Source organism: Lissotriton helveticus, chromosome 11 (assembly GCF_964261635.1).
Source record: "Lissotriton helveticus chromosome 11, aLisHel1.1, whole genome shotgun sequence".
NCBI classification, from domain to species: Eukaryota; Metazoa; Chordata; class Amphibia; order Caudata; family Salamandridae; genus Lissotriton; species Lissotriton helveticus.
In genome coordinates, this window is record NC_136072.1 from 462567860 (window position 1) to 462584464 (window position 16605).

General features: G+C 43.6%; 1 protein-coding gene across 2 annotated transcripts in view; it reads left to right on the forward strand.

The window, feature by feature from the left end:
• Window positions 1–1729: 1729 nt before the first annotated feature.
• Window positions 1730–16605, forward strand: part of SNORC (secondary ossification center associated regulator of chondrocyte maturation) — a 312550-nt gene continuing 297674 nt past the window's right edge. For both annotated transcript variants that reach the window (XM_078668086.1, XM_078668087.1), the window contains exon 1: window positions 1730–2101. In XM_078668086.1, the coding sequence (XP_078524212.1) occupies window positions 1879–2101 (223 nt within the window). In that variant the 5' untranslated portion in view covers window positions 1730–1878. The remainder of the gene's footprint in view (window positions 2102–16605) is intronic.

The following is a 16605-nucleotide window of genomic DNA, read 5'->3' on the forward strand; positions in this document are numbered from 1 at the left end:
AGACCTAGTTCCAACTACCCAGGGTCTCAAAAATGTATCAATGCATTTGCTCAGTGGTTGAAAAATGAACCCACAACCAGAGACAAACGATTTCCCTGGTGTTTGTTCCAAATTCGTATGCACCTTTGGAAGGGTGTAGATAGTAGATATCCTTGGATTCTTCTTATTTAGGAAGTCATATTCAGGTTCACTAAGGTAACCGTCCTCTAATCCTTTACATATTAGTGTGTTGATTAGCTTCACAATGTCTTGAGTGGAGTCTTTATCTTAAGATAACTTTCTTGTACATCCAGTTTTTTTAAAATCTCAGTTATATAGTGTTGCGTGCTTTGTATGACTATAGCACCCCCCTTATCAGCGGCCTTTATCACAATCTCTGAATTATTTTTAAAAGATTCCAAGCCTCGTCCCTCCATTTTTGTAGTGTTGTACTTGATGTACTTCCTATTCACCAATAGGTCAATGATTTCCTTCAGTACAAAACAATACAAAATTGGAAAAGCAATCAATAAATTATATAACCATCGTCACTACATGGTTACAATCACAAATCGAAATGATTATTCATTAACTCACAAGTCATCATATTAAAGTTAATGTTGCACTACTATCCATTATAAGTAATCATATTGTATGACCCTAAATCGGTCAAAAATTCTAAATATTTGTTAGAATTTTAAGTTTTGTACAACATTTTTTGGGGTGTTCCATATGTGTTGTTCTCTGGAACATTACAGAAAATAAATACTAAAAAAACAAGGAGACGCACATCTTGGACTTTAATGGAGACAAAAATTATCTCTTCACGGTCATATTGATCTGGCAAGAGCTGCAAGCTGTGTCTCTCCCTGTCCTGTTGCCAGGATAAGATTCATGGCTGGTATCCACAAGTCACCAATTACAACAAGCATTGGCAAAGCCACAGCTCTACTTCCACATCTTGTGTTTGCCCCTATCCTGGAGCATGGGATGCATTACTTCTGCCCTTCCACTGTTCACTGTTAAAGCATTCTTTTTTCTTTTTGGTTAAGCACTTCACGTGTGCATATGTTTTCCAGCTGTCTCCCTCGTGTACTGCTGTTCCGCTCATCACCATTCTCCATGGTGCTTTCTTTCACCTGTGTGCTTCTCCCAACCACCTTCAGTGATGTACTTGCCCAAAGTAAGCAAAAGATATTTAGAAGAAAGCCACCAAATGATATGCAGTGGACTGACCCAAAGGCCACTCACTGTATGTATTGGTATTGTCCACGATAGATCTTTCAACAACCAACAGCTAAAAGTTGGGTACATGCGAGATCTAAAAAACAAACGTGAGACAAAAATGGTAATGTGGGCTGATCTCAGATGTGATTGACAAAGGCTAAGGTCCCAGAGCAAAAGAAGCAAATGCTCCAAAGCCCTTAAAGTAAGTACAGAATACAATATGTTTGTCAGGAATGGTTTAAGTGTCGTACACATCAAGGCGCTATGTAAATCCAATTGCAATTCAAAAACCCAGTTGCAGTGGGGTTTTCGGTATCACTATTAAATGTTATACCATTAATGTACTTTATAGGCTATTGACTAATAGGTACCAGAAATTCAGGGATTTAAATCTGTGGCATACACAATACAGCCCCATTCCTGCATCTCGTGCTCAGCCTATAGAGCTAACTTACCCTTACCTCTTTTGCTGCTATGTTTCTTTTAGGCCCTGAAAGGCTTCTTGTGATATGTCGAACCAATCCGAAAAAAAGTTACAACTATCCTGGCGCTGGCTGTCGGAGAGGGGGGCTGCAGTTAGTTAACACCTCCCTGCACCTTCAGCTGTGTGTGTATTTGCAGAACGGGGAGGGGGCGCGAGGCAGCGTTAGCCCGCCGGAGGAGGACTGTGTGATGTTTGAGTGTTTGGTTTTGGGCTCTGCTGTCTGCGCAGCGCACAGAGTCCCCTTTGTGCCCACGGCTCTCCACACTCTGCCCCTGGGTGGACACTCACTGGAGGGCCCTCCTGCTTCACCGGCACCCACATCCTCACGCCATCACCGGAGAAGCATGGTCCGCCCCGAGGTGCTCCTGGTGCTCACCCTGTCGGGAATCCTGGTCCCCGCGGTGCTGACAGGTAAATACCCCCATAATGCGAAGTACTTCTGCGCTTGAGGCTAACGCCATTTCACGCAGTTTCCTAACTCAGCGTCACTCGTTTCTTCGGCCTTGGGGTGAAAGGGCGCGTCGTTCCTGTGGACGTTCGAACAGAGAGCGCGCGGGTGTTCACAGACCTGGAGAGCCAATGGGAAGCCCCCTCTTACGTCTAGTGCGCATAGTGACGCACAGAACTGGGGTATCTTAGAAGTGATAACATCTAAACAAAGTTTAGTATTGGGGCTTCCAGGTTGTGTACTGTTTGCTTGAAAGCTTTAGTTATAGAATTTGGCGCTAAGGAAAGAGTTCAAGTTTTTTATTTAAAAAAAAAATGTAGAAGTCTTGTATAGAGCGAACCAGGCCCACTGGGCATCGGAGCGCTTTACAATAAATCGACAGGTACAATTTTAGCAGAAAACAACCGACATTTGCAACACATAGTTACATAGGTCAGGTTGTGTACATATAATCGAAAGTTTTAGTCATAAAATGCAGAATCTAACTTTAGGAAGGAAACATCATCAAATCATATAACCAGCCCTCCGCCCCTCTTGCTGTATGTCAGTTTCCTAATGTACTAGCACGGGCAGCGCCTAGATGCGAGTCAGCTCGAAGAGGCGCTCTAAAAAAGCAAGCATTTGTAATGCAGTAGGTCTTGCATTTGTGAGAATTAGAGCTATTGGCGTTGTAAATTATCATGTTTTTTACCTACGTGTGTTGTTTCGGAGTGAAGTGGATGTTTGTGGTGTTGGATGGAATTATGAGGATTGTATTGGAATTCTTAGATGTGGAATTGTGTGGTGCGCAGTGTATTTGTGTAGTGGAATTATATGGCATGGTGAATAGATAGTGGTGAGAGCTGCAGAGAATAGATAGAAAGGTAGAATGAGAGGTATAGCTAGTTTGTGTTGGAAGTGGTTATTGAACTTGAGACAGAGGAGCAGAAAAAGTGTGCGAGAAGGAGAGAAAGAAGGGGAGAGCAGGCCACAGTTGCATAAAGAGGGAGGATTTGTGTACACAGAAGATACCCTGAGAAGAGGAGGAGAGTGTGGATTCAAGGGACGGAAAGTTTGAAAACTTACGGGATAGAAACTGCTTGAAGACCTGAAGTTGAGTTGAGAGAGGCGGGAATAGTGCGAGAGAGATGGGTGAGAAAGAGTAGGAGAGAGAGAGACAGAGTTAGAGGAACAAAGTGGAAGGGGCATCTGGTAGAAGGGAGGTGAGAGGTGGACTAGTGCTCAGTGTGAGAGGTACAGGAAGATAGCATGTGTGAGTAGGCAGTATAGAGGAGACAGGTAGTGTGATGGAGGTGAGAGAGGCCGCAAGTGGTATTGCAAGATGAGTGTGTTGTGGGAGAGAGAGAGATGAGAGGGGAAGTGGGTATGTGGGGAGAGATGACAATGTTGGTAGAAGGGCAAGGGGGAGAGATGTTTTGTATTGGAATTATTTGTTGTTGTATCGTGTAGCGCGGAATTTTGTGGGTAGTAATTAAATCATATTAGGTGTATTGGAATTATGTACAATGAGAATGTGTGTTATGAAGTTAACTATGTGGAATGTGGAATGGTATTTTGTGTTGTGTAGTGGCATGTTATGGAGTTGATTTATGTTGTGTTACATTTTTGGGAATTATCTGGAAATATGTAGTGTGTATTGGAGGTATGTGGTGTGTTGTGTATTTGAAATATGTGGTTAGGTCTGGAATTATGTGGTGTGTATTTAAAATGTGTGGAATTGAATTGTGTGCTGTGAAATTGTGTGGCCTTTAGTGAAATTATGTTCATTTGAATTGTGTCATGGTGTGTAGTGCATTAATGTGTATTGCTGGTATGTGGCATACATTGCATTTATGTGGGCTGTATTTATGTTGTATTGAGAAGAGTGTAATTATGTGTAGTGTAATTATGGGATGCTTAGTGTTATGTGGCATGTAATTATGTTGTGTGGTGCAGAATTATGTGGCATTGATTTGTGTGGTGTTGTGTGGAATTATGTGGCACGGTTTATATTGTTATTACGTGGCATGGCGTGGAGTATTATTATGACGAGAAGGAGAAAAGAAAGAAAAGAGTTACGGCAGGAGAACATGAAAAATAAAGTGAGAAAGGAGGAAATGAAGAAAGGAGAGAAAATATGTAGGATAGAAACAAAAAACATTGGAAACAAGATTGCGAGGAAGAGAGGATGAAAGGAGGGACTTCAAGAAAGGAGGGAAAGAAAGTATAGAAAGGAAGACGGAGAAAGAAGAGGCAGCTAGAAAGTAAGAGGTGATTTGCCCAAAATCACAGGATGTTAAGCCGATGCGGAGACTTGAACCTGGTTCCCTAGCTCCAAGTTTGGCAACTATAGCCATTACTCCACCACCTCTCCCATGTTGGCACATAAATATAAAGTCGTTTATAAATGTTCACAAACTATCGCCCCAAAAAATAATAAAATAAATATGAGGCAGAATAAGAAGTTACACTATTTACATCCAACCCTTCTGTCCTTGCGGTAACTGCTGTCCAATCAATATAATAGCTGGTTTCAAACAACCCCTCTGTCCTGGCAGGTAATTGAGAATGATTCAATATAACGGCGTGTTTGTTACACGGGTGGCTTCAGGAGAAAAACGTACTGAAATAAAACATCAGAGTACAGCTAACAAACAGGCCAAAAGAGCTTCTCTTGTGTAATATATCTTCAGAAAAGGCTCAGAAAAGGACATTTTTAGAACCTTGTGTTGCTATTTGGCATCACAGTTCCGCTGCTTATTACCGTGCAGGGTAAAAAAGGTAAGCTTGATATCCACCAAAAGGCCTATAACATATCTTTAATTAGTTATGCGAGGGAGATGTTATTAAATATGTGTGACATTGTGTCATTTAATATATGAAAATGAAAAGTAGTTCACGCTTGAAGTTTTATCATTAATACATATATTTCATTGACTAGTGTCTTAGCCCATCTTGTGTCTCAAAATCTTCATACAGTTTTACTTAGCATTGGAAATATTGCATTCAATGTGTTTGAAATGTACTTTTTTTTTATTGTTGAAGGAAACACAATCATAATATAACATTTGTATTTGTAAAGCGCACATTCATTCACCCACTGGTATCTTGGCACTGAATAACAGATGTTTATTGTTACGTAACTCAATGGTACTCATTTTATTGACCTCAGAAGTATGAAAGGCTGAGCGCACCTGCCTGGATTCGAACCTGTAACCATGAGATCAAACACAAGCCCCTTCAATGGCTGCATTAGTCCACTAAGCTACCAGACCCAACTCATCCAGATCCCTTGTTGTTTTACTGTTGCCAACAATAATCATGTCATTCATTCTGTATCCAATGGTACGTTTTAACATAAATTAACAATAAAAACAGCAAAGATAGCTCAATATCGACACCAGCAAACTTGCCAGCTTGTGAAGTAGGTTCCAGTGTCAGTAGGAGGCTTCACAACATGTAATTTAGTGTACTTCACGCAACGTTTACTGTTAACAAAAGGCACACATGCTGGTTTCAGCACTGATAGAGATCTTTACCACTATGCCAATTTTCCCTTTCAAAGAGGGTAGCTTTCACCTTTTTTAAACACAATTACAAAGTATTCAACCCTTTCCCGCTACTCCAGACCCAGTGTTGCCAGCTTCCCACTTTAAATAAAAAAAATAAAAAAAGGTATGAATGCATCCCAATCAGCTTCTGTGATGAACATAACCAAAAGGATTACAATTACTCATTTAACCTCCGAAGCCATCTGAAGTAACTTATTTACCCCTACACAACAACAACAATATAATGACCAAGAGTCTGGAGTAAAGTGAGAACGTTAAATACTTTGTAGCTGTGTTGAGAAAGGAGACAGCTAGGCTCCAGTAAGAGAAAATTAGTAGCTCTAAACAGCGCGATGGTTGATGTGACGGGCATATGTGGATATTGTTGGCATGCAACTATAAAGTGATTCCCCCAAATCTATATATGGGAACCTTTACTCAAAGTTTGGAAACTACTTCAAACTATATCTTAACAGACTCCGTTTGGTAAGTAAAACAAATACCAAATAAATTAAATAAAAAGCCACATTACTCAAGCAACAAATACCACGATGACAGACGAAACTAAAAGGGATTGCAGAACACAAATACTCTAATGAAAACGCTTCACTCCTCAATGCTTGGGAAAAAGCTCTGCTTGCATCAAGATTCAAAAACGCATCCTCTGGAATAAAATAAGGTCATATTTCGCCCTCCTCGCTCAGGACACTTCACATCGTGTTCTCTGACGCCTTATTCTCAGAACCCCCACGCCCGCCTTTATGTCCTCGCATTTGCATAGTATGGTTTTTGCATTTATATAGCTCTTACTACCCCTGACGGGACTCCTGTAGACCAAAAGCACATGCTAAATGTCTTAGCTGTGCTTTATCTAACATGCAGTTTATGGAATGCATAAAGCTGCTGCATCATGCAGAAGACAATAACATGTAGCGAACCTACAGTTGGCTAAAGACAGGGCAAGTATATTTCGCCATTTAAAAAACACGAGTGAGTGTAGCTTAGACAAAGAGAACATCGTATGTCCATTAATGGACTGGAAGGTGGGGTGGCATGATTTAATGGGGTAGCTACCATATTAAAGAATCTAGACTGGGACGGTGTTTCACAAACAAAGTACTAATTTGCGAAAACATTTCAAAACGTTTGTTTTCTGACAAGTTGACAAGTTTTATGCCGGCTGAGCTGTCCTCCGTATGCACGTATTCTAGTCTATGCATTTGTGCTACATGTCCCATTACACCACTGAGAGGCTTCTGCAACTAACGCATGCTCGGGAGCTGCTACACTCATGCTCCCCTCACTCCTCAGCCCCTCACCTATGGGTGTAAGGCGCCAGCAGCAGGTACCACAGCACCCGCTCAGTGTTCTGCGCAGGGCCGGCTCTAGGCTCACGGAGGGCCTGAGCTGGGAGTGTAGGTAGGGGGCCCGAGGCCACCAAATCCCTGCCAGGGGCCGTCACGCAAATATGTATCTACGGATATATATTGGCGTGGCGGCCCCTGGGGTTTGGCGGCCCTGTGCAGGTGCACAGCTTGCACATGCCTTAGGCCTGCCCTGCTCTGCGTCACGGGCCTCCTTGGGCCATGCACCCAAAGAGCTCCTCCAGGAAGCTCAATGGCACAGAGGGCCGCGCCTCTAGCAGCTGCACCAGGGCATCCTGTATCAGAGAGAGGGCCCCGGACGGTCAAGAACCTGCTCGGCGATGGGCCCTGCACCATCACTGCATGGCATCATGGGTTCCATGGCAACTGGGGTTACATAGGCGTCAAAGCAGGTGACAAGAGCAGCTTTCACTCCGCCTACTCAGGTGTCATACTGAATCACGTAATCTCCCCGCCTTGTGTAACTTAACTGGTGCTCATGTAAAGCACTCCAATACCTACGGGTCGAGTGCGCACTGTATAAAAAAAAAATCTGCTAAGAACTAACAGGTCTTTTACCTGTCTGGTCTGACAGTGTCTGCTGGCGTCCCAATGAAGAGGTGGGCCATAGAGTGATATTCATTCGACCCTTGTGAAGTCAGTGTTACAGCAAACAAATGATGGACGAAATGCTGACAACGCAAACATTCTCCCACGGTCAAAAGATCTGGGTTAAATCCATTGTTCTTTTGCCCACTACGCAACCCCAGTTTAGACCAAGCCATATGCACATCCGTCTTGACCCTGTGCCCCACGGGAACAGTCCAGACCGAACTGCCTGGCCAGGTCTTCCCTGGACCGGAAACAAGCATCCTGGGACCGGTTTGGGGTGATGGGGGATGAAAGCCCGAAAGCGGTCCTAAGATGTTTGTTTCCAGTCCAGGGAGGACCTGGCCTGGCAGTTCGGGCTGGACTGTTCCCATAGGGCACAGGGTCAAGACTGATTTGCTTATGGCTGGGTCCAAACTGGAATGGCATGGTGAGCAAAAACACAATGTATTTAGGCCCCGATCTCTGTACTGGGATTGAATGTATGACATTGTTCCACATTCTGTCCATCAATTGTTTTTTTGCATTTGTCACCCCGAGTGGGACAGGTATGCCCAGACGTGGGTCCCGTGCTCTCCATGCCACTGAAGTCAAGCTATCCTGGCTGATGAGGGCTGAAATCCCGAAACCGGTCCTATGATGCTTGTTTCCAGTCCAGGGAGGACCTGGCCTGGACAGTTTCAGACATATGCCTGCTATTCCACTTCATGAAATGTATCATTACTTCCGCTAACAAGGCCCAAGAGACCTTTGAAGTTAGATCATCAGTGGCTCTGAAGACCTCTGTTCAGCCCTCTCTATCTTTGTGTAAAGATCTGTCACACCCTTTTGCTGTAATGGACATAAATAGTGATGATATGTAGAAAGAAGCCACCTTTGTCCCATTTCTTCCTCCACAGATCATAGGCAACTTTGATCTTGAGAACTTTTTAACTAAGTTGAACCTATGCCTTTATCAGAGTATGAATTGCATCATTCTAGTCTGTGTTTCTGTTTACTGCATGGCCTATGTTCAGCTATGATACATTTAATGATACCTAACACTTGTAGTCCTCCCTTGCCACATGTTAATGCTTTAACTTTTTTTTCCTATGGTTGTTCAAGGCAGGAAATATGTTGTTGTAACACCATTATTCAAAATGTCAACTCCAGATCCTGTGCATCCACCCACTTTTCGGCTCTTTACATAGCAGCACTTTCCTGATAAATTGCTGGGATGCGGTCTTATATCTCCGCCAGTCTTCAGCAGAGCAATATATCCTGGATCCATACTATTATGCCTGCAAGTTATTAGTATCAAGCGTAGGACTTCTCCACGTCAGGTATAGACAAGATGGTGCCCAGTGGCTAAGTCGCTCATGTTGAAACCTGGAGACCTATGTGCTAATCTCGTTGTAGGCACTTGCCCAGAACTAAACAATTTTTTCAGCAAATGACCCGATCAACCTGTGTCTCAAATTGTAGACATCTGTTATATGATATAAGCAGGCATTATAAAAAACATTGTAATGTAAAATCCCACTTTTTGTATGCACACCATCTCTCAGTGCCCACCATTGATGTGAGGCGCTCCGTTTCTCCCCCCAACAGGTAAGTGCTGGATAGCTATCATTACATAAAACATACTTTGATTAGCCTAGATGGAGGGCAGCAATGTCAAAGTCCTGATTTATTTCCATCTGTCTGTAGCTTCGGGCACTCACATTTATCTACTTCTGAAAGAAAACTTGAGCAATTGCGGTGTCTGAGGTTAACTTTGAACACTTTTTTACGCAGCAAGCGGTCCATTTCAGTGCAATCGCAAACTTGTGTGGTGCAGCATTGTTGCCTTATGGTTACTTTGGTGCAATAAAGCAAAGAAAGCTGAACATAAATTTGACAGAGGTAAAGTCCAACTTAATGTTAGGAAGGGCCACTTGTCTGGTATTCTTTAGCCTTTGCGATTAACTGATGCTCACCTGAATGACAACCACCACTTTTAGGAGTTTTCTGAAATACAAGAGGCTGGGTTCTGCCATCAGCTTAGGGTACATATTATTCAATAGTGCCAGACTTTGTTATTTAAAGGATCAGCCTTTATGTTTTATCTTTGATGTCTATTGGTTTAATCAAGTTTCCATTGGTTGATCACAGGGAACTGACCTGAATATAGTGTGGTGTCCAAGTCTTTACTCAGTACACTTTGTGTATTGCGGAAAAAATCTAGACTTCAGTCACTAACTCTACCCGGAGCCAACGGTTTGACTACACTGCTCCTTTAATTTATTCTTGCTTCTGAAGATTAAAGCACGGTCTAGTTGTTTTATTTTGCGATCTTTGCAGTTTGGAAATCATCTTATTGGGAATAGCAACTTGGACCATTTTTCCTTCACCGTTATCTTCATCATCTCTCAACCTTGCTTCACACTTTCAATATCCACTTCTTTACAGTGACACCTTGATCCTTCTCTTTGTACTCCTGCTTCTGGGTCAATGTTTACTGGGTATTGTTTCTTGCCTGTCCATTGCTGGAGGCCAGATGTCCACCAATGTTATTAAATTGATGTCCTCTTTGGTATACATACATCAAGCCACTGTCAGTGGCATGGCATACTGTCACCATCACAGAGGGAAAACATCTTACTTAGACTCTAATCTATCACTGGAGACCATACAAGATGGTTAAATGCAGCTGTTTCTTGTCCACCTGACCAGTTGCAGTCTTTCTGTTTTTTTCTATTGATTTATTATTGAACGCCAAGCATTTGATCCCAGTGAGTATGTTGTCACTGAGCGATCTGCAGTAACATTGACACAATGATCACTCTTCTTGTGCCAATGTCCAGGTGTGCTCTCACAAAGGAGAGGTGCCCAGATTGTGAACCATCTACCGCCTTTCCTGGCTTCCTTAATTTACAGATAATCAAGAATAGTGTTTAAATAGGTTTATTTTTAGTATTTCTGTTATTAAAGCATCAGTGATTTATTACCACTCCTGTTTTGTTTTGTTAACACACAATCTCTTAACCTTTAGTCCTGCTAAGTGGAAAGTCGCAAACTGCCCATTGTATTTTGGCCCAGCTGCAAATCAGTAGTTAAATATGTAGGGACTCGTAGATGGGCACTGTTTCCAAAATCCAAACAGGAATTTTTATGAAAAGGACAAAAAGTGGACAAGTGTCTGAGGCAGTACACCTGGAAAAAATATTAGGCCAGGGATTTAGGATGCGGGTTGCGTCCATACGGATGTTGATGTTTATCGCCATTTCTGAAGAATAAGTACTTAGCTTGGATATTTTTTTCTGAAGCATTACAACAGAATGCCACAGATTACCTGTATGAACTTTTTCCGCAGACGGCGAGTTGGATCCAGAGAATAATTTACAAGAGTCTTCACTAGGGCCAGGTGGTGCTCAGCGACCTCATCCTTTGAGCGGGAAGACTTGAAAGAATGTCAGTCTGTATTTATGCTGTCACTGGTGACATTAGTTTTAACATGTTTTTCTGCACCCTACACTGTCTAAGGATGCAGTAGGCAGAACAAATGAAAATATCCGTAGCAAAAAAAAAAAATCCTCAAAAGGGGAGGTAGTTGGACAGCAAGAAATCTGTGGGAAGTCTCATATCAACCATATAGAAGATCACCGAAGATAAGTACTTCTTGTTCTTCTAATGGATATTCGCCCCTGTAGATTCCTAGTATGATCTACTTGCAGAGCATCACTGACTGAGGAGTCTTAAGTGTACTGCTTTTTATACTAAGTTAATCAGAAAGACTGCCCTGGCAGATTGGGATTGCGCTCTATCCTGTTCATCAGGGTAATGATGCTGTGCCTAGGAATGTAATGAGGTCCACATAGCTTTCTGACACATGAACCCCAAAGTAAACTCAAGGTAGTCGCTTTCACTCACACAACGTGAGCACAGAAGCCATTTGGTGGATCCCTTCCCTACCATTCATGACAGTGCTTGATACCCAAGGAGATCTACCTAGAATTGACTTACTTAAGCACAGCTTTATCAATGGAGAAGTTTACGAAGGAAATAGATTGTCACCTACACAGAAACTAGAAGATCTGTGAATTTAGTGACGCAATGCCCATCTATGATATAGCCTATTTAGATGCTTCTCTGCCTTTGATAGTTGAGGTGCAAGAAAAGATATTAGCAAAGAAATGACTTGCGATAAATGAAACTCTTAGACGACAATAGGCTGGAATGTCAATTTGATTCACAGTCAATTCATCCTTGGGAAAGACCTTAAGGGAGGTGAGAGGCCAAATGAACCTCCCATTGTCTACCCATCTGGTTGAGGTGAGACCAACTAAAACAGCCTTCTTCTGCGTTAAAATCTTCAATAGACAACTATGTAGGGGCTCGAACAGAGACGTACTAAAGGATATCAAAAGAAGAGTGGTATGAAATCAGGGGCACTGATTCTGGAATCTTTCGAAAAAATGTATCACCACAGGTAACTTGAAGAGTTGCTCTTAATTAAACATGGGAGAAAATACAAGTGTAAATGGCCACCAAGTAGGCTTTGACAATACATTTTACATTCAAGCTCTTTCCTGTCAAGCACACCATAAATTGAACATCTAAAAAATTGATCTAAAAAATGCTCTTCACATTGAACAGTTTGCCACAAGAGTAAGGGGTCCTCAAAGAGCTGCACCTGGCAAATAAGTAGACATCAAGGACCTCTGCTGGTAAATCGAATGCCACCAGGGTTCGCATCTCAAGTTCAAGGCAAGAAGGTGCAATGAGGCTACACCCAGATACAGCATCTGACCTTTGCACTGAAACTGAATGTTAGTGAGAGAGGGTGCTGTCAGGGAGGTGTATAACTCTACTGCTGGTGGTTTGGGTTCTCTGCGTGAATGGCCTAATCTGGAGCAATCAATATTTCGTGAGTGTGGTGCTGTCTTAAATTCTGAATGAACCCCTGAGTCAGTGTAATCTTAGGGAATGCTTAATGGAGACTGAAAGAACAATGCATTAAAAAGGCATCCCCTGCAGAGTAGTGAGGGGTGTTAATGGAGTTAATGGTGAGGAGTGTGATAGTGATGGTGGTGGTATGGCAATTATGCTATTTCTCTCTGCTTCACTTGATGTTCCCACAAGGACAATTACTCGCTCCTTGTTATTCAGTGTCTACATGGAGCTCCTACCAATTTAATTCGCCTAAAAGGAAATGCTCTTCCTCAATATGCCAACAACGCTCTGGTCTCAAAGTATCAACAACTAGATATGTCTAATGTCTTCGTACTTGTCCGAACATCATTGAAGTCGACTGCGGAAATGAAGCCCTTCCTCCTTCTAAACAAATTTTAGTCCGCAATCTAGATCCCTCATCCTTTAATATATCTATAAACCTGGCAACCTGCTTAATAGTATCCAATGATATACCCTTAGGCCACTAAACTGTACTCCTTACAGCTGTGCCTGATTGTCCAAAAGTAAGAGGATGGCTGAGTGCATCTTTCCAACAAGTTAAATTCAGAGCCAGTTTTGTGATTAAGTCTCCTCACTTAAACAACTCATCAACATATCACTATTGTAACCTGTATCACTGATGTACTGCTGGTCTTGTGTTGTTTCAATAAAAAGATTTATTAAAAAAAAAATAAAGTGTCCCCATCGAAGCAGACTTAACTTCACTTGCGGCACCCACACCAATTCTGTGAGTCCTTGGCCAGGTCAGAAATGATGTAAGCCCACAAAGAATGCTAGAGGAAAAAGAACTTCTCACACACTCCAAGACTGTGCAATGACCACTCCCGATACCTTAGACTTGCTCCACCCTTTCTGCTTTTCAGTAAGAGTTTGAAGAGTTCAAGTTCAAGTTCAGGAATTTATAAAGCGCACTACTCACCCAGAGGGTCTCACGGCGCTAGAGGGAGGGGTTTATTGTCACTCGCATTGATTGTCATCATCCTTACACCAATCACTGTCCCTTACTGCTCCATCCAGTTGGATCCGACGCTTAGTAGCATGTTTTAATGTTAGGTGACATTAAGGCCCCCCACCTTCAGCTTTCACTTTCAATGTTGCACAAGTGGTCTTTGCCTTGAGGACTCCTAGTTTGATACAGAGGCCTTCATTATGAGTTTTCTAGAATTTAGTGCCAGAACACTGAGGCCCTGAAATCTCCAGTTTACCTTGTATTCTAGTAGTAAAGTCCAGGTCTTTTCCTCCCAGAATTGGGAATAACCAACCAATCCAGGAATACCTACCCCTTTTCTGCTGAGTTCTCTCTAATTGTGGGGACTAAACATTTGATATTTTTATGCCTGCTGAGAGCAGATTGAAGTTGTCTGCTGGAGGGGCTGATGGTGACCTGGAGATCTGGGCAGGGTTGTGGTATTGTGCCACGGCGTAGCGTGGGTCGCCAGCTCCCAGGGCACAATTTTAAAAGAAAGTATTGCGCTGCCAAACCTGTGTACCATTAGCTCAGGAAGTGCTTATGGTCAAAGGGTTAGGGGGCGCAATACTTTCTTTCAAAATGTTGCACCCCTCAGAATTTTATGCCCGGTGGACTCCACGCTACACCACTAGGTGACGGAAGCGTAGTCTGCTCTCCCGTGATATGCTCTGTGACAGGGGGAGAAGCAGGGGTGTGGGAGCACATTTAGCCTTAGTGATGGCTGTCAGTCAGGCAAGGAAAAGGACATGGGTCAAGGCAGTGCAAGGTGCTTGGTGGGGATGCTTACAGACTAGGGTCGCCACCTGTCTCAGAAAAATGGCATCCAATTGTTTGCAGTTTGCTATTGAGGAATAAGCAAATATAATCTGTATACAGTCGTCATTATTCTTTTATAACTTGGGATTTACAACCTGTTTGCCCTAATTATCATTCTGAAAAGATGTAGGCACTCTTAAATACTTTTTAACTGATTTATTTATGTGTCTGCTGTTTTAGATTTATGTTTTAAGAGTAAAAAAAATCAGATGTCCCTGTTTTCCCAGTATTTTCACTGGTCTTGACTTTAAAACACAGGCCAGGCCTGTAAAAAACCGACCTGGTAGCAACCATTGTAGCCTCGGGCGCTTCCCTCGACCCGGAACCGTTCTCGGTCTTGGGGCAGGGTTGGGGATGCAGACAGCCCGGAGCACACTCCTCTCAATGAGGGTGAAAGGCAGGAAAGGGGTGCAGACCAAGGCCCGTCTGCTCCCCTGTGACGTGTTTTGGGCCAGGGAGGAGGTTGTGCCAGTGCCCGAGAGTCGCCTGCTCGGGATAGAGGTTCGGGGCCTGCTCCCACATAGTGTGAAAGGGGCTATGCCCCTGTTCACAGCCGTTTCAACATATGCCTCTCTGCACCCAATGAACCCTGGCCTGGTGTCTCTACACCCAGAATTGCGAGTTCCCTTGTTTGCAGGCCCTATTTAAATGGTTTGGAATTTGCGGGCCTGGAAATACCGGACCCGGAAATACCGGGCCCCTCAGAATGGCACCTGGTGGAATTCCAACAGAAGTTACCAGGCCAGGAGGAGTCCTGCCACTGATAACAAGCACCAGAGATGCTTTAATGAAGGGGCAACGTGGGCAATTGCACAAAGAGTCCATGTTAAAGCAATCTCTCCTTCTCTTTTACGCACCTCTGTCCTTCTATCTTATCTCGCTCCCTCTCTCTGGCTGCCCCTGACTCAGTTTCGTTTTACTGATCCCTTCTTCTCCACTCGCCACCTTTCTCTCCTCAACAATTTGTACTATCATGCCTCTCTCCCGACCTGATCTCACTCCTCTCTACGTTTCTGCCTTCTTCTAAGTTACTCTTCACCTCGCCTCGGTCTGTCCGCCATTATGCGCCTATCTCCTCCTCACCTCACTTTTTTCTAGTTCACCTTTTTTTACTTCACCTCTCTTCCATGTTTACCACATTTCTTTCTGTCTCACTAATCACTAAATACAGCCTTCCATATCTATCGCTCTCCAGAATATTCTGCCTCCTCTCTCTACCTCCCTCTAGCACTCTTTTTCTGCCTCCCCTTTCTTAATGTCTCATATCCCTCTCCTTACTTCATCTCACTTCTTCTACCTCACCCCTCTTCCCACCCTCCTTTCTTATCTCTGCTTCTGTATGTGCTTATTGCAAAAACAACAGTTGATGGACAGAATGCAGAACAATGTCATACATTCACCCCAGTACAGAGATCTGGGCCTAAATCCATTGTTTTTTTGCTCACCATGCCATTCCAGTTTGAACCCAGCCATATGCAAATCAGTCTTGACCCTGTGCCTCATGGGAACAGTCCAGCCCGAACTGCCAAGCCCGGTTCACCCTGGTCTGGAAACAAGCATCCTAGGACCGGTTTGGGGGTTTCACCCCTCTTCAGCCAGTATAGCTTGATTCCAGTGGCATGGAGAGCACGAGACCCACGTCTGGGCATACCCGTCCCACTCGGGGTGACAAATGCAAAAACAACAGTTGATGGACAGAAATGCAGAACAATGTCATACATTCATGTTGGCAGGGTATGCCCAGACGTGGGTCCCTTGCTCACTTTGCTACTGGATTCAAGCTAGCCTGGCTGATGACGGCTGAATAGCCAGAAACCGGTCCCAGGAAGCTTGTTTCCGGTCCAGGGAAGACATGGCTTGGCAGTTCGGGCTAGACTGTTCCCATGAGGCACAGGGTCAGAGTGATTTGCATATGGCCATGTCTGAACTGGGGTGGTGGAGTGAGCTAAAGAATGATGATGGATTAAACCCAGATCAGTTGACTGGGGGTGAGTGTTTGATTTGCTCAAATGCTTCCTCCATCATCCCCTTTGGTATCGCTTTGTTCGCCCTATGTTGGCAGGGTATGCCCAGCCGTGGGTCCCTTGCTCACTTTGCCACTGGATTCAAGCTACCCTGGCTGATGATTGCTGAATAGCCAGAAACCGGTCCCAGGATGCTTGTTTCCGGTCCATGGAAGGCATGGCTGGCAGTTCGGGCTGGACAGTTCCCATGAGGCACAGGGTCAGACTGATTTGCATATG